The sequence below is a fragment of the Delphinapterus leucas genome, chromosome 4 (assembly GCF_059928025.1).
Source record: "Delphinapterus leucas isolate spDelLeu-1000000601 "Yukka" chromosome 4, BTC_Dleu_Yukka2, whole genome shotgun sequence".
NCBI lineage: Eukaryota > Metazoa > Chordata > Mammalia > Artiodactyla > Monodontidae > Delphinapterus > Delphinapterus leucas.
In genome coordinates this window covers 67,790,378-67,809,014 of record NC_143132.1, presented here as the reverse complement: position 1 = coordinate 67,809,014, position 18,637 = coordinate 67,790,378, and the positions used below count along the sequence as shown (strand labels likewise).

General features: G+C 43.9%; 2 protein-coding genes across 4 annotated transcripts in view; one reads left to right on the top strand and one right to left on the bottom strand.

The window, feature by feature from the left end:
• The window catches only part of CD86 (CD86 molecule), a 61,902-nt gene that overhangs the window by 31,380 nt on the left and 11,885 nt on the right, over window positions 1–18,637 (bottom strand). Inside the window, exon 1 of one of the 3 annotated variants that reach the window (XM_022566754.3) lies at window positions 10,758–10,886. The exons of 1 other annotated variant lie outside the window; for it this stretch is intronic. In XM_022566754.3, coding sequence (XP_022422462.1) covers window positions 10,758–10,774 — 17 coding nt within the window. In that variant the 5' untranslated portion in view covers window positions 10,775–10,886. Of the gene's footprint in view, window positions 1–944; window positions 1,007–10,757; window positions 10,887–18,637 lie in introns of those variants that run through there. One more of the 3 variants, XM_022566859.2, reaches the window with a different exon arrangement.
• Window positions 10,160–18,637, top strand: part of ILDR1 (immunoglobulin like domain containing receptor 1) — a 113,252-nt gene continuing 104,774 nt past the window's right edge. Inside the window, 2 exon segments of the mRNA XM_089909992.1 lie at window positions 10,160–10,330; window positions 10,333–10,480. Of these exon segments, the coding sequence (XP_089766118.1) occupies window positions 10,262–10,330; window positions 10,333–10,480 (217 nt within the window). The 5' untranslated portion in view covers window positions 10,160–10,261.

Genomic DNA, 18,637 nt, shown 5'->3' with positions numbered 1-18,637 from the left:
AGACCTTGCTTTCATTTCTTTCAGGTATATACTCGAAAGGGGAATTACTGGATCATATGGTAATTCTATTTTTAATTTTGGGGGGAACTGCCATATTGTTTCTCATAGCGGCTGCACCATTTTACATTCTCACTAACCATGTACGAGAGTTGCAATTCTCCACATCCTTGCCAACACTTGTTATTTTCTGTATTTTTTTCTTTAGTACCCATGCTAATGGGTGTGAGGTGGTTCTCACTGTAATTTTATTTTATTTATTTATTTTTTGCGGTACGCGGGCCTCTCACTGTTGTGGCCTCTCCCGTTGCGGAGCACAGGCTCCGGACGCGCAGGCTCAGGGGCCATGGCTCACGGGCCCAGCTGCTCCGCGGCATGGGGGATCTTCCCAGACCAGGGCACGAACCTGTGTCCCCTGCATTGGCAGGCGGACTCTCAACCACTGCGCCACCAGGAAAGCCCAATGAATCACGTTTTGTTCAAACAATTACATGAAATTGGTATGGCCCTGGGAAATCCTGGACAGATGGTCCGTGTAATTCGTGCAGTGGGGAGGAGCACTGGATATGAGAAGGAAGTCAACATCGTTTCTGACTTCTCTGTTTGGAAACTCTTTCTTCCCGAGGGAGAAGCTGCCTCTCCTTTATTTCCTCTCATTGATACTGGTGTTGTTCTCTCAAACTATGCAGAATAAGCCTACCACACTTCTATCTCATCCCTTCATGGATTTGGGGGATAGAGATCATGTTTGTTCTCAAAATGCTGGCCCAACAGTGACATTCCTAGTAAACTTCACTAACATTAATTTGGAGACTGCCCACCATCCTGGCCAACACTTTAGACACTTAGTTTATGAGGCCCTTTTAAAATATAGGGCTAAAACACTTGAGATTGACATGATTCTCTCTTATACAGTATAAATGCCCCATGTAAAAAATTTCTCTCACCTCTAGCCATGGAGTGTGCATGAGGGTGGAGGCTTGACTTAGGAAGCCAGTTTTCTTCAATGTCATCGGCTCTGAAGAAGAGCAGAAATGTCACTGCTTCCTGTGCAATGAACTCTTAACCCCAACTATGAGTCACTGCTTTTTCCAGAGGGCCTGAGAAGTAGACACTCTAGGCTTTGGAGGGAGAGAGCAAAAAGGGGAATGGGAGAGGAAAGAACCTAAGAATTTACAGGGAGGATTCTCTGAGAGGAGATTTCTGTCAGCTATGAGCAGAGTAAAGTCTGTAGGTTTGTGAACTGGTCAGAAACCTAGAATGAGTAGCTTCCATTTAGCTGGAGGTTCACTTTAGAAACCAAAGAAAAGTACCCATCAGACACTACTTTCCCTTGCTTTACATACCTGGCCATCATAGAATGTGAGTGAGAGTCAGCTGAATGGCTAAGTATATTATTATGCCCCACAACAAGGTGAGATTATTTCTCCCCGTGTTACAGATGAAGAAATGGAGTTTCAGAGAGGTTAAAGAATGTTCCGAGTCACCTGGAGGTTGAGATTGAGAGGTTGAGATCCAAGGTTGGGATTTAAACCTGCACAGCCTCCTTGCATTCTTTTTAATAAATTCTTTTGAGGTAACATTGGTTAATAACATTATATAAGGTTCATGTATACAACATTATATTTCCACTGCTGTATACACTACAGCTTGCTCACCACCAAAAATTTAGTCTCCATCTGTCACTCACTGTGTTCTTTTTAACACTGGTGTGGTTCCTTTAAAAGTTCCAGCTGGTTTCAGATGTGCTGTAGGACCCAGTGAAAGGATCCCAGTTCTACCCTCTCAGGACAATAGGGGAGCAGCACATCCCTGGGGCCAAGTGTGATGGTGGCTCCTGGAATCAGAGTGTGACACTCAGGGGGACAGGCTGGGCTGCGGGCAGGAGGGAGCCATAAGTGTTCCTGTGTATCAGGAAAAGTTCTGTCCTGAGCTGCCATTCAGTCCACAAATATTGCTTGAGCACCCACTATGTGCCAGGCGGAGAATGCTCCTCTCCATTCCAGCCCTAGACAGGGAATCAGTTTCCTGGCCTGGGCTGACCTCCAGACACATGTTACTGTGTTTCAGCTAAGCTTCACCTAGAAGAGCTCGGGGAACTACAGGTATTGGGGCAGAAAAAGGAGAGGATTAAGAAGAGCTCTTTTTCATCTCAGGTCTGCAGGAGGATGTGGGATCTAGTTCAGGCCAAATGCAATATGCAGAGGTGTGGTGTAGTGGTGGCCAGCCGTGGGGTGGGACAGGGGAGCACAGACATGATGACTCAGGAAGTGAGAGAAGGATTCCAAGGCAGAAGTTGGGGAGCACCAAAAAAGTTCCCTATTTCTCAACTTTGTCTAGACTATTAGTGGTGATCAGGGCACCAGGAAAAATGATGATAGGTTTGCTGGTGTCTAAGGAAGGTGTTCATTGAGACCGTCTCCTGCCAACATGTAGTGAATTTGCTCGGCGTCAGGCTTGTTCTAGAGGTTATGGGGGAGTGTAAAGATCTGCAGGCCTTGGTCCCTGACCCAGCATTAAAAAGAGAAACAGAATGTCCACAAATAGCTACCATTCAAGCTCCAGGCCAGTGTGGAAGGTGGACTCATTTATCTCCTCCTGGCACATACGAGAGTCCTTGCTCCGAGCGAAGCGGGAGACGCCACAACCTCCGTGGAGGGAGGACTAGATGGGCCTCAGCCCAGTGCTCAGGCCCTGGCCCTTTGCCTTCTGCCAGCTCAAACTGTAACTGGACAAGCCAGGTGTGCTGGATGGGCACAGCCAGCCAGGTGAGAAGAGAGTGAAGGCCAGGAGGAGGACAAGTTTGCCCCGGGGCTTTGACTGGCCTCGGGGTGACGTGCTGCATGAATCACTTCTCAGGGCACCAGAAGCTCTACCTTTAGAGCAGCTGTGATAACCTCTGAGGCCCTGGGAGGAATAGGGTGGGCTTATTTCCTTTTTTACGAAGTTTCTGAACTGCAAAATAAGAAGGTTGCTGGGACTTGACTGTATCTGAATTTTAACTTCTGACAGGGTGTCTCGTGATATGCTTGAGAGCAATGGAGAAATATGGGATATATACTCACACGGTTACTTGGCTGAAAAGCTGTGCCCTAATGTCATTCATTCATTTAACAAATAGTTAGGAAGCCAGGCCTTGTGCCAGGTGCTGGGAATAGAATGATGAGCAAAACCAGAAAGGACTCCTCTTCATGTGGTTGCTTACAGTTTAGCAGAGGAGCAGCATAATGACCATACAAATAAATGTAAAATTACAATGATGACAAGTGCTACAGAAGAGAGGTTCATGGTACTCTGAGGGCCCATAATAGGTCTAGTCTAAACTTTGAAGAATGTTGTGATAGATTAAAGATGGACACATAGTCTTTGCTAATCTCCTCTCTTGAGTCTGGGCTGGGCTTAGAGGCTTGTTTGACCAATAGAGTGCACTAGAAGGGATGTTTAGGATTTCTGAGGCTAGGTCAAAAGAAGCCTTGCAGCTTCTGTCTTTCTTGGAACACTCGTGTAAGATGTCCCACTACTGAGACCACCATGCTGGAGAGGCCATGTGTAGGTGTTTGGGTCAATAGACCCAGCTGAACCCAGCCTTCCAGCCATCTCTGCCAAGCCACCAGACATGTGAATAAAACCTTGAATCATCTAGATCAGAGGTCAGCAAACTGCAGCGTGAAGACCAAATCAGGCTATCACCTATTTTTACAAATAAAGTTTTGTTGGACTACAGCCGCACCCATTTATTTAATTATTATCTATGACCGCTTTTGTACTACAATGGTAGAAATGAGTAGCTGCAACACAGACCATATGGCCTGCAAAGCTGAAAATATTTTCTATCTGGCCTTTTATAGAAAAAAAAAAATACTGACCCTTGCTGTAGATCAGCACTGTCTAACAGAAATATAATGCAAGCCACATACGTAATTTGAAAATATCTAGTAGCCGCATTAAAAAATTCAAAAAGAAATAGGTGAAATTAATTTTAATAATATATTTTGTTTAATCCAATATACCTAATATTATAATCTCAACATGTGATCAATATAAAAATTATTAATGGATTTTTTTTTTTTTTTGCGGTACGCGGGCCTCTCACTGTTGTGGTCTCTCCCGTTGCGGAGTACAGGCTCCGGACGCACAGGCTCCACGGCCTGTGGGATCTTCCCGGACCAGGGCACGAACCCGTGTCCCCTGCGTCGGCAGGCGGACTCTCAACCACTGCGCCACCAGGGAAGCCCTATTAATGGATATTTTACATTCTTTTTTCTGTACTAAATCTTCAAAATCTTGTGGGTATTTTATACCTACAACAAATCTCAATTAAGATGAGCTACCTTTCAAGTGGTCAGTAGCTGCATGTGGCTAGTGGCTACTGAATTGGACAGTGTACTTCCAGACTAGCCCATTCATCAGTTTAATACCACCTAGTGACCTCAATTGATGCCATGAGGACCAGAAAAATCACTCAGAAGCCTGCCCAAATTTCTGATTCCCACATTGTGAAAGAGTAAGATATTCATTGTTGTAAGCTGCTACATTTGGGAGCAGTTTGTGATGCATCAATAGGTAAAGAGAACAGATTGAATAGGTGCTAAGTAGGTGAAGGGTTGGGGGGTGACTTGGAAGGATGCTAGGCAAAGGGAATAGCATGTGCAAAGGCACTGAGGGCACATGAGAGGAGGTCAATGTGGACAGAGCAGTGGAGGGCAAGATTGGAGAGGTCGGCAAGGGTCAGACCATGCTCATTTTATGGGTCAGTTAAGGATTTTGGTCTTTATTCTGAGAGCAACATCAACAGCAGAGGAATGACATAATCAGGTTTGCATTTTGAAGATGACTGGCTGCTGTGTAGCAAATGGATAGTAGGGAAGCCAGGGCAGAGGCCAGAAAACCAATCAGTTGGCTACTCTAGTTGTTTAAGTGAAAGAAGATGGCCTTTGGTTGTGGTGGCAGAAGTAGATAGAAGTTTATAGGTTCAAGCAGGATTATAGCCAACAGGACATGGTGATGGGTTAAATATGGGGAATGAGGACAAGGTATTGATTGATTCATTCACTCAACTGAGTGCCAGGAATCATTCTTGTTTAATAGACTGATACCATGGTGGGTGCTGTGGGGCTGTTTTTTCACTTTCACATATTTAGTAAAACTATGAATGAAAGCACAGAAATCATACTTCTGCTTTCAAATGTGCAGATGTGCATAAAAATGTGCACAAGAATGAGCCAGATAGCTACTGGTCAGTTGGTAAGCTGAATTAATATTTATAAAGCCTGAAAAGAAAGTGGGATACTAGCATGCTGAATCTCAGGGTACACATGAAGATCTGCACTTAAGTGAAGTAGTTAAGTAGACAATAGAGACGTAGTTTATCCATAGTAAATGTAAAAATCATATAAGCGTTCGCATGGCAAGGCTAACCAAAAGTTAATTCACTCTTAGTGTAGAATGTGGTGACTGTGCTCTGTGCTAATCAGACCACATCACTTGTGGTTATACTTGAATGACAATGACAAATTAGAGTTTATCAAGGGATTCACCGGGGAATAGTGAAAGTATGTCAAATGAGGAACAGTTAAAAGGCCTGGGATTAACTAATTTAAGAGAAGCCTGTAAGTACCTGATGGCCCTCTGCAAATATTTAATGGCCCTCCCACAGGAAGACACATGCACTGTTGTTAAAGGGCCAGTAGTTCCAATAATTGGAAGTTACAGGGAGCCAGAGCTCAGCTTCAGATAATGAAGAACTTTGAATAGAGTGGTACAACCAAGGACTGGACTTTCTTGTGAGGTAATGAGCTCCTCATCACCAGACTTGCTCAAGCAAAAGTGGGGTAATAATGCAGAGAGACATTTTAAGAGAGATGCTTGAATTGGGTGGGTGGTTGAACTTCATAACTTTTAAGTTTACCTTGAAGCTTCTCATTCCATTCCCAGGAGGGAGGAAAAATAAGGGAGAAAACCTGGACACACCACCTTTCCCTGCCCCCACCCAATTCCATTCCTCTTATTTTTAGCATAGTATATGGTAGGGTGCATTTAGAGGAACCCAGGGTCTATGGAGGGTCTGCTGAGCTGACATGTGGTCTAAGGCTTCAGAAGAGATGGAGAACAGCAAGCACTCCTATAGTCCAGAAGGGTGGGGTGAAGATGGTGATAACTGACCTGGGACTTAAAAGTAGGTCAGATTTGGTCTCAGATCTGTCCTCTGGTGACAGGAACAGAGTAAGCTAGGGGTGTTAGTGCTTGCTGGAGAGAGTCAAGTTCTGTCAGAGCAGATGAGGCTTCTACCCAGCGCTCCACCTAAGCCCACTCATTCTGATATTTCCACTCCAGAGACTTGTCAGACTAGGCCACTGCGTTACAGAATCTTTCTCAGAGAATTTCTGTCTTCCTTTCATGTTAGCAATTGTTGATTGTCCAGAACTCGATGTGGTGGCTATCTGCCTCTGTCCTTGAAAGCCTTTGCAAGCTTCCAACAATTCTTCCCAGGACAGCCCTTCAAACAGATTCCTGAAGAAGTACCATCCTAGGCATCCAGTTAATGTGTCTCAAAAAACTGCTGCCTCCTGATCAACCACTTTTAAATGTTTGATTGAGTTTAGCTGGATAAATATTTTAGCCATATTCTTATTTATTTTATTTTATTTTATTTTTTGCGGTACGCGGGCCTCTCACTGTTGTGGCCTCTCCCGTTGCGGAGCACAGGCTCCGGACGCGCAGGTTCAGCGGCCATGGCTCACGGGCCCAGCCGCTCCGCGGCATGTGGGATCTTCCCGGACCAGGGCACGAACCCGTGTCCCCTGCATCGGCAGGCGGACTCTCAACCACTGCACCACCAGGGAAGCCCTTTAGCCATATTCTTGAGGTGCATGCACATGTATAAGAACAGAGGCAGAACCCTGTGTTCAATGTTTCCTACTAGTATAAAAGTCTTTGGCAACTTCCTAAGCCACAATCAAATATAGTAATGTTATGACACCTGGAAATAGGGGAAGGACCATGGTCTTTTCATAGGACAGTAAGAAAATCAGGCTGGACTGGAAGAGAGGTTGATGGTTGACTCTGGACAAATAATGGGAAATGAGTTTCTGTAAGCAGCGTAGGATAGCTTAACAAGGCCTAGAAAGTCAGATAAAGAGTTTATATTTGATTTGATAGAAAATTGGGAGTTTGGGATTAATAGTGTGGGAGCAAAAGAATTATGTAATGAAAATTTAAAGAAAATAGTCCTGTCAGTGGCCTGAGGAAGGAGGCGAGGGCTGATATCAGGGTGATCAAGAAAGCCAATGTTAAAGGCTTGTAGACCTTGAGATGAAGAGGCTGAACCAGCTTAAGGGCAGCAGGCATGACATGAAAGAAGATGGGCATGAGTGATGCCTTGATGAAAACGTGAACACCTCCTGGTGTCTGGTGGACATGGGAGGTGATTGGTACGGATACACGTCACCCATCCTGAGCTCTGCTTTCCTTGAGCTTCCCCACCAGCCACATCTCCTAGCTTAGGCTGGATCATATGTCTGACTTGGTTTCCAGTCTCTTCTTGGAGCAAATCCCTTTGGGCCCTCATTAGTGGAGAAGTTTCTTACCTAACACTGCCTTCCTTTCGTTAGCTGTCCTTTTGCTCACCCATTTGGGACAGTGTTTCCACACAGATATGAGGGGAGCAGTATCAAAGATGCCTAGGTACAAAGAAGAAATGTCTAGGCAGATTCATAAGGAGCAGGGGGATGCTTTTCTTCACTCCCCAATATTGTAGGTAACTAAAGTCTTAAAATTGAGTCCATTCCCCTCACTTGCCCAGAAGAAGGAGCGTAACGTGGCAATAGTAATTAGCTTTTCCAGTCTCCCAACAGCAAGTTTGTGTATGAGACAGATGCCCAGTTTTCCTAGTCGTATCTAGAATCGGACCTTTCTGAGTCAAGAAGCACTGCTTTTTCAAATTATCAATGGTTTTGGAAACCACTTTTCCCCTTTTGCCAAAAAGTTCCTATGGGTAAGTATCATGCAAAGTTTTACAAGTTCCTCTCTCTGAGTCTGTAAACATCCAATTAGGGGCTCTGCCTGACATGAATAAGACCCACAGAACTTACCAAAAGGCAGCCATGCCAATTCCGGCAACCTAAGGGAGCCCCTTCCTGTTCTCTCAGAACCAGAATCATGGTCAAAAAGAGAAAACCAAAGTTTCAAGGGCACAATCTTCTCCCCATTCCATGTACTAACCCTACCCTGGTACTTGGAATTCCCAAATTACTCATTCCTTGGGTAAAGGCATTTTTTGAAAGCCCCTGTTAAAATGCAAATGCTATCTGGAAAGGAGAAATGTCTTTTGTTTTTAGCTATTAAGAGTTAAGTTTGGGCTTCCCTGGTAGCGCAGTGGTTAAGAATCCACCTGCCAATGCAGGGGACACGGGTTCGAGCCCTGGTCCAGGAGGATCCCACATTCCGTGGAGCAACTAAGCCTGTGTGCTACAACTACTGAAGCCCGTGCTCCGCAACAAGAGAAGCCACCACAATGAGACGCCCGCGCACCGCAACGAAGAGTAGCCCCTGCTCCCTGCAACTAGAGAAAGCCTGCGTGCGGCAACGAAGACCCATTGTAGCCAAAAAATAAATTAATTAATTTAAAAAATAATAAAAGAGTTAAGTTCAAGTTAATTTATCTAAATAGGAAATGGAACTCAGAAAGAAATCATATTCATGAAAGGAGGGAGAACAGGGAATGGGACCTTTCCCATCTTGATGGAGAGACAAAGTGCTGGATACTTTTCTTCTTCTACATATATTCAAAATGGTTTCTCTCTCGCAAACCTCAGCCTAAGTATACTCTGATGTGCAGCTCAGAAGGTCTCTGTATCAGATTCGAGATGAGGATAAGGGTCTAATAAAGGGTTATATGCTCAGCCTAGGGCCCTATCCGTCCTTCCTGGCCATGAAAGGTGAAGTGTCCCGACTTGCTTGGACTCTGAATGACTCCAGGAAACTCCCCACCGCCTCCTCGCTTGTTTAGACATGTTTGCTCTAGTTCTGTGTCTTCACAGCTTCAATCTCCTGGCCCAGAGACCCCTAAACTCAACTCCCACCTCTATCTGATTTTTTTAAAATAAATTTATTTATTTGTTTATTTTTGGCTACTTTGGGTCTTCGTTGCTGTGCGTGGGCTTTCTCTAGTTGCAGAGAGCGGGGGCTACTCTTTGTTGCGGTGTGCGGGCCTCTCATTGCGGTGGCTTCTCTTGTTGTGGGGCACGGGCTCTAGGGCACAGGGTCAGTAGTTGTGGCTCGTGGGGTCTAGAGCGCAGGTTCAGTAGTTGTGGCGCGTGGGCTTAGTTGCTCCGCGGCATGTGGGATCTTCCCGGACCAGAGCTTGAACCCGTGTTGGTGGATTCTCAGCCGCTGCGCCACCAGGGAAGCCCATCTGATTTTTGAAGCATGGTATCTGAACCTTGATTCTTCTCCTAAGGAATCTAGCTTGGCTCACCCTTTCACCTTTCATGTTCTCTCCCCTCCCACCATAGCCTCAATTTCATGAAATCCAGTCCTCACCTCCACCAGGAGGGGACATCTGTTATCTGGGGATATCAGAGGAGCCAAAATATCAAGCTCAAAGGCATAGTTATTGAACAGTGAGCACAGTCACAAAGAACCATTTCTTCTCTTCAAAGCACTGTTGCTATATGGTCATTTTTTAGTGTGACTATTTAATTAGCACTGTTTTCCCACTAGGTTAGAAGCTTCAAGAGGACAAGGACCATGTCTTTTATGCTCCCTGTTAGAAACCCAGTACCTAGGATGTAAGAAGCATTCAATAAATGTATTTAGAACACACAAATGAGCAGAGATTTGAAAAAGCTTCCATTATACACAGGATAGCTCATGTAAATAGAGTTGGTGGTATCTGTAGCAGCAAACAGAAGATATAATATAAAACTGTGAACTTGTGCACATAATTAAATTGACTTATTTTAGTCTAGAGTCTGAGTCCCAAGATTGAGGTTGGGAGGAACAGGTCAACTCCTCAGTTATTACAATTTGAGAGGAGTGGGAAGTTCCCTTGGCCAAAAATTATTTTCACCTGTCTCTCCAGAGCCTTAAATAACTATTAGTGGAGGCACTATTTTAAGCCTATTTGCAAATGCAAATATGTTCATGGTATACAGAACATGATAAACCACTGCCTGGGCTCTCTTTTGACCTAGGACTATTTCTTTCCAAATAAGCTATTGGTCTCTGGTGCCAGAAGGGGCCAATATTGGGATGGGGCACTTGGATGGGAGGAAGAAATGGGCAAAGGTTTCTGGACAGGAGAAGGGAAAGGCCAAACAAGAAAGAGGCCATTTCAGAGAGTGTAAGTTTTGTCCCCGTCCTCTGGACTTTCTACTGGCACAAGGGGCTCAGTCAGGGCTAGCATACTTGGACAGCTTCTCCTGGAACAGAGCTACTTGTAGCCCCCAGCACTCCAAGGCCAAGAGCGACTGCCAGTTGTTTGGTAAGTGGTGCCCTCTATTTCCTGCCTGTCGTGTCTCTTAGCTCACCAAAGCAGACAAAAGGATCTGACTGGAAGAGACACGTTTCGATAATGTCCCACCTCCGATGTAGCTGGTCTGAGAATCAAGCCTAATGGTCAAAGGTTTTAAGCATGTACCCCTCACCCCTTCTTACCCACTCCCTTGTTGGCTGTCAGCCCCACCTCTGAACATCTGCCCCAGATGCAGCTTGATCCCACACCATGCTCCCCCAGGCATACAAGCTTCATAAGAACATACCTGTCACAAATGCCCATCCACTGCAGCTCCCAGAGACCAGAGGCATAAGCCCAGTGGCATTCCCGAGGAACAGAGAAGCAAGGTATTAAGAATAAACGAAGAGGAGCCTTTGTGAGCTCCCCATACCTCCTAACACTCCTAATAGAGAAAGAATGTCAGGGCTGAGGCTAGATCTCAAATGCAGAAAGGGGAACTGACCAGAGAGAAATAACACCACAGACAGTGACAGTGTTCTCGCTGGTTCCAGATAACTTCTGCTGACAGGTGGGCATTTCCACTGATGAGAATGACTACAGATGCACTCCTGAGAGCGAGTGACTGTAAAGCCCTGAGGAAACCCCCCAAAGACAGCCCCGCTACAAACATGGCAAAGACACCTTCCCTGACAGATTACAGAGGTCTACAGGTAAAGAGTCAGCTCAGTTGAGCAAATGTTTTACTGGGCAGCCACGTGCCAGATGCTGTGTCTGGCTCGGCTGGGTTGCAGGAGACAGTCCTCAACGAGAGAGAGCAGAGAGTCCCAGTGTTTCACCTGTCACCTTCCCCACAAAATCATTCACTGAGTGCCACTCCATGGATCCTGTGAGAACCCAATGAGCCTACACAGCCCCTATTTTCAGATTACCCTAATCTAATCCTCATTGTCGTAGCCTAGAATGTTTCTGTTACCTTGGTTTGCTATTCCTGGAAGCCGATGGTACTCTTGAGTCTGGGGAAAAGTCACAAGAAGTATGAAAGTATGTGAATTCCAAGTGGATTTTTCCAAATCCAGTGCTTAGGCAGAAATAGGCCTCACATATATAATCCTGCCCCAAACGCATAGCTTCTTTTTCTGACCTGATCAGGCCCTACAATGCCCTCTGCTCAATTTTGGGGGCAATTATGTGCCTCTGAGTCTGCAGCTCAGGAGAGAGGCAGCCCCCTCTGAGCATGCCTCCCCACCTCTTGGAGGCTAGCTGTGCCCTGCAAGGCTGGAGAAATTAAGAGTGACAAAGTGAAAACTGCTTGATGTTGTCTGAGTGGAGGAGGTCCACCCAAGCAAGGGCGTGTGGTGCAGGGGAAGTAGTGCAGGTTTGGAACTGGTGATCAGTCCAAGGGCAAATCCTGGCTTGAGCCACTGGACCCTGGGCAAGTTATTGAACGTCTCCCAGTCTCAGTCTTCTCATCTATGAATTGTGACTAGTAATAGCTTCCTTGCCGCGTTGTTGTGAAAAACAAATGAGGTCTTGCATGTAAATCACCCGACACAGAGCATGCTCTGCACTATTTAGTCTTCATTACTACTTTCCTATCTTCTTTTCGGACTTTCCAATTCTCACTTTGACCTTTCCACAAAAATCTTCCTTCTATCACTGGAAAGGTGATGATCATTCTTTCCCACTACTTCCCCTCAGCCACTCTGTGTGCATACCTTGGAAACGTCATCCTTTACTCGAATAGGCCCCACCTGGGGTTTTCCTCTGGATTTTACAGTCATATAGTTTTTAATTTGAAAGGGTCCATTTGGTTTCCTTATTGTAACACATGAAATTACCCCACCTATCAGAGCACAGGGAACTAATTCACATTCAACTTACTCTTCAACTTTTCTTCTCTTCCTTGTACTCAGCAATCAAAATGTAAGATTGACTAAATTGGAAAGTCCTGCTATCAAAATATTTGGAATAGTATTTCCCAAACTTCAGTCATTCTAGGTACTAGTACCACTTCATACCCATGTAAAATCTGTACTATTCTTTGTACAATATTTTTCTCTTAACTTACTTTAAGTAAATTTATTTTAAAAGGAATCCTATGTCAATACTAAAAATTTTAAAAAGCAGTATCATTTGTCATAAGTAAAGGATGAGTAAAAATAACACGCCATACTGGACTTTGGAATGACAGAGACCTGTGTTCAAACCCCAGCTCCAATAGTTAATAACTGTGTGCTCTTGGGGAAGTTACTTAACTTCTCTGAGCCTTAGTTTCCTCACAGAAGTAATACTAAGTATCTTATAAGCTTGTTGTGAGGGTCAAACAGGATGACATATATACATATATATACATGGTACCTAGCACAGATTCTGGCATGTAGTAGGTCCTTTTTTAAAAAAGGGTTTTTGTTTTTGTTTTCTTTTTTCCATATCCCTTCTTTCATACATTTATTTTAGTTCTTGCTTAGAGCAGCCTCCTCCAAAGCTGTAACATAGAAGTGCAGGGAGATGAGACAGGCAGCAGAAATAAAAGATGATACAGTGTCATGGAATTCTCCTACTCTATGACTTAGTTTGAGTTGCAGGGTTGTTTAAGGGACCTCAGAAGTCATTCCAGTCTCTCACTCAAGTAACGACCCCCCTCGATATCATCTCTGGTAGATGGATGTCCAGTCTTTGCCTTTTCACTAATGTTAGAAAACTCACTACCTGATAAGACAGTTATAAGACAAAGGTCTTCTTCACAGAAAGACAAATACCATACCATATTGTTCATATGTGGAATCTAATTTTTAAAAACGATATAAATGAACTAATTTACAAAACAGAAACAGATTCACAGACATCAAAAACAAACTTATGGTTACCAAAGGGGAAACATGGGGGGGAGGAATAAATTGGGAACTTGGGATTAACATACAGACACTACTATATATAAAATAGCTAACCAAGAAGGGCCTAATGTATAGCACAGGAAACTCTACTCAATATTCTGTAATAACCTATATGGGAAAAGAATCTGAAAAAGAATGAATGTATGTATATGTATAACTGAATCGCTGTGCTATACACCTGAAACTAACAAAACATTGTAAATCAACTATCCTCCAATAAAATTAATTTAAAAAGACAAAGGTCTTCTTTATAATAATCCCAAATCTCCCACTCCTTACTCCTCACCCCCATAAGTACCATCTAGTTGTCCTTGACATGTTTTCTAGAACTACCAGAATATATGTATGTGTGTGTCTATATCTATATCTGTATCTATATCTATCTAGATATAAAATCCTCCAAATAGTCAAAAGCAGATATTATAAATTTCCTTAATAGTCTCTTCTCTCAACTAAATATGGTCAGCGTCCTCAACTGTTCCTCATATGATTTGGTCTCTAGAACCCTAATCAACTTGGTGGCTCTCGCACTGGCACCCATCTCCCTGAGTTTGTCAATTGTCTCTTTGCTCACAGAATGAAAGGTGCAGTGACAAGATCACTTTTGTTAATGAGTCAGAGATCAAATTAGCCTGTAAATAGTTGCATTGGGAGGTTGGCTGACCATGATTTTTTTCACATGTCGAGTCAGATCACCACCCTCTGGCCCCATCTTGTTTGTGTATCAGTATTTGGGGCCAGCGTTCAGCCAATCGAAATTACTCTGAATCCCACATATGTCATCCATTGTAAATTAGCCATCTCTCCAAGCCTGTGCCACTCGAAAATCTGATAAGGAGGCCTTACCAAGGGTCATCAGAGCCAAGGACAGAGAGGGTTCAACAGTGATGGCGGTCAACAGTTTCAAATGCTAAGAGGTCAAACAAAATGAAGATCAGTTCCTTGTGTTTAGTGAGGAGGAAGTTGCTGGTAACCTCAGAAACCTGCCCTCTGTGTGGGGCTGCTTCCTCCACTGCCTCACTCCCAGATGCTCTAAGGTCTGAGGAGGCCAAGGCTACCAGGAAAGCAGCAGGAGGGGAGTGGCTTATAGATGGTGGCTGAGTGGAGGAAACAGATCCCTTCCCTATGTCCTTGCTCAGCTTTGCTCAAGAGATGTTCCTCTGGGACCACATCGTTAGGGTCCACTCTGGGAGGCAAAGCTAGAAACCTGTGGTATTTGGAAACAGCCAAACACTTAGCTGAATTTTCCAATTCCATTCATATTGGTTGCTTTATATAAATGGCTTCCTGTGGCCAGTGGTCAAGAGGCACTCTAAAAGTATGCCAGGTGGTGGTTCTGATACTGGATAAAATAGTTTCTACAAATAATTGTAGAGAAATGATTTATTGAAATGTTAATTAGTGTTTGTTTTCTGAGCTCCCTTGATACAGAGATTTTTGCAGAGAAGGAAGCAGAAGAGACCTAAAGTCAAAGGCACTTCTGGACTTTTGTGAAAGCCCCTGGAAAAGACAATACAGGTGCCCTAGAGGGTGAGAGACAACACAGAGTGCCTTTGAGATGCAGAAGGAAGGGAGAGAGGGCAGAGGGGCATGGGGACCATGTGTAGTGGGAATCAAGCACCGCTCTCACTGCTCCCAAAGAGACAACAACCTCAGGGGCAGTGGCTCATGCCTAGAGAGCCAGCGCCCTTGGCTCAGGGGACCCAGCCTCAGTACGTGACCTCATTCCCCACCGTGGCGTGGGGCAGAGAGCTGCCAGGCTTCACAGACCACTGTGGGCTAGAAAGTAAGGCTGCCAATGGCAACCAATACAGACTAGGACTTCCACCACTTCTTAGGCACCAGGCAAACTTCCTGAATTCTGACTGGGCCCCAAGAGGGGAAGGGCACCCCTGTATGATCAAGATGGAGTCTCCTGTCCGACTGGCAGAATGGGGGCTCAGAGTTGGGATTAAGAAATAGGAAAAGTGATCATCTCTTACACACTTGGATTCATGGACAGAAATTCATAGCCTACACGTGGTATAATCCATGCAGGGGGCCCAGGATTGGACTGTAAACACAGTTTCTGAATTTTTCTTTATTTAGAAGTGATGCAGCCTAGGGCTGGGTCCTATTCTTATTCCCAGCCTTGTCGCACAACCTCTAATAATGCAGGATGGTCAGCCACCCCAGCATCTGACTCTACTTTTAATGAAACTCTGCTGGGTCCACAAACAGGATTCCCTGACACCACCTGAGAAAGAGCATAGAACATTTGCTATGACATTTGCCTTTTACTGCTGTTGTAAAATTGTATTTTTAGAACCTTCCTCCTTAAAGCATAAACACACTAACCACTAAGAGAATGAAAAGACAAGCCACAGACTGGGAGAAATATTTGTAAAACACAAATCTGATAAAGGACTGGTATCTAAAATGTACAAAGAACTCTTAAATCTCAAAGATAAGAAAACAAACCGCTCAATTTAAAAATGGCAAAAGATCCGATTATACAAAGTCACCAAAGATATACTGATGGCAAATAAAGCATATGAAAAGATGCTCAGTTTCATATATCGTTAGGGAATTGCTGATTAAAACAACAACGAGCTACTAACTACATAACTGTTAGAATGGTTACAATTCACAAAACTGACGGTACCAAGTGCTGATAAGAATGTGGGGCAAAAGGAACTCTCATTCATTGCTGGTAGGAATGCAAAATTATATAGGCGCTTTGGAACACAATCTGACAGTTTCTTATAAAACTTAACATAAGCCTACCATATGACCCAGCAGTCATGCTCCTAGGTATTTACCCAAATGAATTGAAAACTTATGTCCACACAAAAACCTACACATGAATATTTACAGCAGCTTTACTCATAATTGCCAAAACTAGAAGCAACTAAGATGCCCTTTAATAAGTGAATGGATAAACAAACCGTGATACGTTCGCACAATGGGATATTATTTAGTGATTAAAAAATGAGCTATCAAGCCACAAAAAGACATGGCAGAACTTTATATGCATATTGCTTGATGAAAGATGCCAGTTTGAAAAGCATACATACTGTATGATTCCAACTAGATGACATTCTAAAAAAGACATAAACCATGGAGACAGTAAGAAGATCAGTGGTTGCCAGGGTACTTGAGGAGGGATGAATAGGTGGAGCACAGGGGATTTTTAGGGCAGGGAAACTACTCTGTATGATACTGTAATGGTAGATACAGGTTATTATAAATTTGTCAAAAGCCATAGAACACAAAGAGGGAGACAAAGTATGGACTTTAGTTAATAATAATGTATCAATATTGGTTCATTAATTGTGACAAATATGCCGCAGTAATGCAAGATGATAATACTCGGGGAAACTGTACAGCGTAGGGGGTATACGGGAATTCTCTGTATTATCTGCTTAATTTTTCTGTAAATCTAAAACTGTTTTAAAAATAAAATCTATTAATTAAACACACACATGCACACTCATCACATGCAATGATTCCTGGTAAAGCAACCAAATGAACGATGTGACATTTTAGAGGGCTTCTAGACGAATGGGTAAGAAATTAGCATGAATTTCACAGTCCAGAGGTTCACTTCTCCGTGTTGCGCATTTATCAGATGCCATGCATAAAATGTTGCAGTGAAAAATCTCCAGTTTTGTGGTTCTGTCCTCTATTTTGACATTTTCTGCATCTTTCCGGTGCAGAGCCATAGATTTTTATGTCAATTCCTTAGGTAAATTAAAGAAAAAGCCCCTGTTGTTTTCTAAGGGCCAGATCAATTAAAAAAAAAATAGCTTTCAGTTCCATGTTTCTGGAGGAACATTCTTAGAAATAAAATGTTTCTTTTTTCTTTGAGGAGGAGATACAATCTTGAACTACACTTAAAATAGATTTTATATAGTTAAGCATCAGAGTCTTTTTCTCTGAGCCCAAATTCTGCAGCCTCAGTATTTATATCCTGCAAGTGGGTCGACAAGGTAGGAGAGACCCTCACCCTTACAACCTCTAGCATGGGCTCCCCTCCCGTCCTAGGCTGGCTTGTTTGGTCTCCCTAGCTGCCCCTCCTTCTATTCACTTTCTCATGATGCAAATTCACACCTATCATTCATGCATGCTAAGAAAGAGGCCATGTGTATTGTTTCTTAACTTGTATTTGATCAGCTTCTGAACACCGAAACTAGGACCCAGTGATACACTTTTGCCTAGATGTCCTCTAAGAAGTCAGAAAGGCAAGAGGCACCAACAGTTGTTTTGCAAGATTCTATCAAGTGAATACAAAACATTCTCTCAAAATCACACGGTGGCTTAATATTCAGCAGCAAAATACGCCTGTTTGGATTGAAGATTACATTAGCACGTACTGAAAAGTAGGTTAAGGAAAAAAACTGTCGAAAGGGTAAGCGTCAGGGTACATGCATTTTAGAAAAAGAAGTACTGTTGTACTGGAGATGAGGGTGGCCTTTAGGTGAGCTCTTACTTTAGTGGTCTGGGTGAGTGAGGAAAGGGAGGAAGATGGAGCTGGGGGCGAGAACCCCAGCATGTGAGGAGCCAGCCATCCCATACTCAGGGTCTGAGAGGCATCGGTGGTCTGGTGGAGACAGGGCAGAATGGGGTGGGGGTGTGCTACGACACACCCAGAATCAGGAGTTTCTGAGAAGTGTGATATCTACAGTGTGGTGAATGGAGATACTTCCTTGTTTGTCCCCATGGAACAAGGCCCTTCACTGGGGGACAGGCCCTAGGGACCAGCGGGGAACTGGACCACAGGTCAGAAACAAGGTTAAGCCAGAGAAGAACGGCAGCTCAAGGGAACCAAGGAATTCACAACTCAGTGGACAGAGACCAGGATTATACCAGCAAGATCACAACTAGAGCACCCCCCCTGCCTTGCCTGCCTCCTGAGTGCACAAACACCCCCTGGAAGGGCTGGGCAGAGCATCAAGGCTGGCGCCAGAGCATACATGGGAACTGATAGTAACTATATACTCTAGTGACGTCCCAATACATACATTTTATGCTTCACCTGTGTTCCCACTGATCTTTGTATCTCAGTTAACATTTCCCATTTTTCAATAATTCTTTAAAATCCACAGATGTAATTACACCATTTGGAATTTCTACTTTTTAATTTGCCTTCATTCACCAACAAATGCTTAACCAGCCTTGATTAAGTACAGGCCCTGAGCTGGTCCTGGGATCCAAGGTGAGCAAAAGCAGAGGGTCCCTGTCCTCCCAGATCCTGCAGGTGAGTGCAGGAGACCTATGCAATCTAATAATGTCGAGGTACTTGTCACCA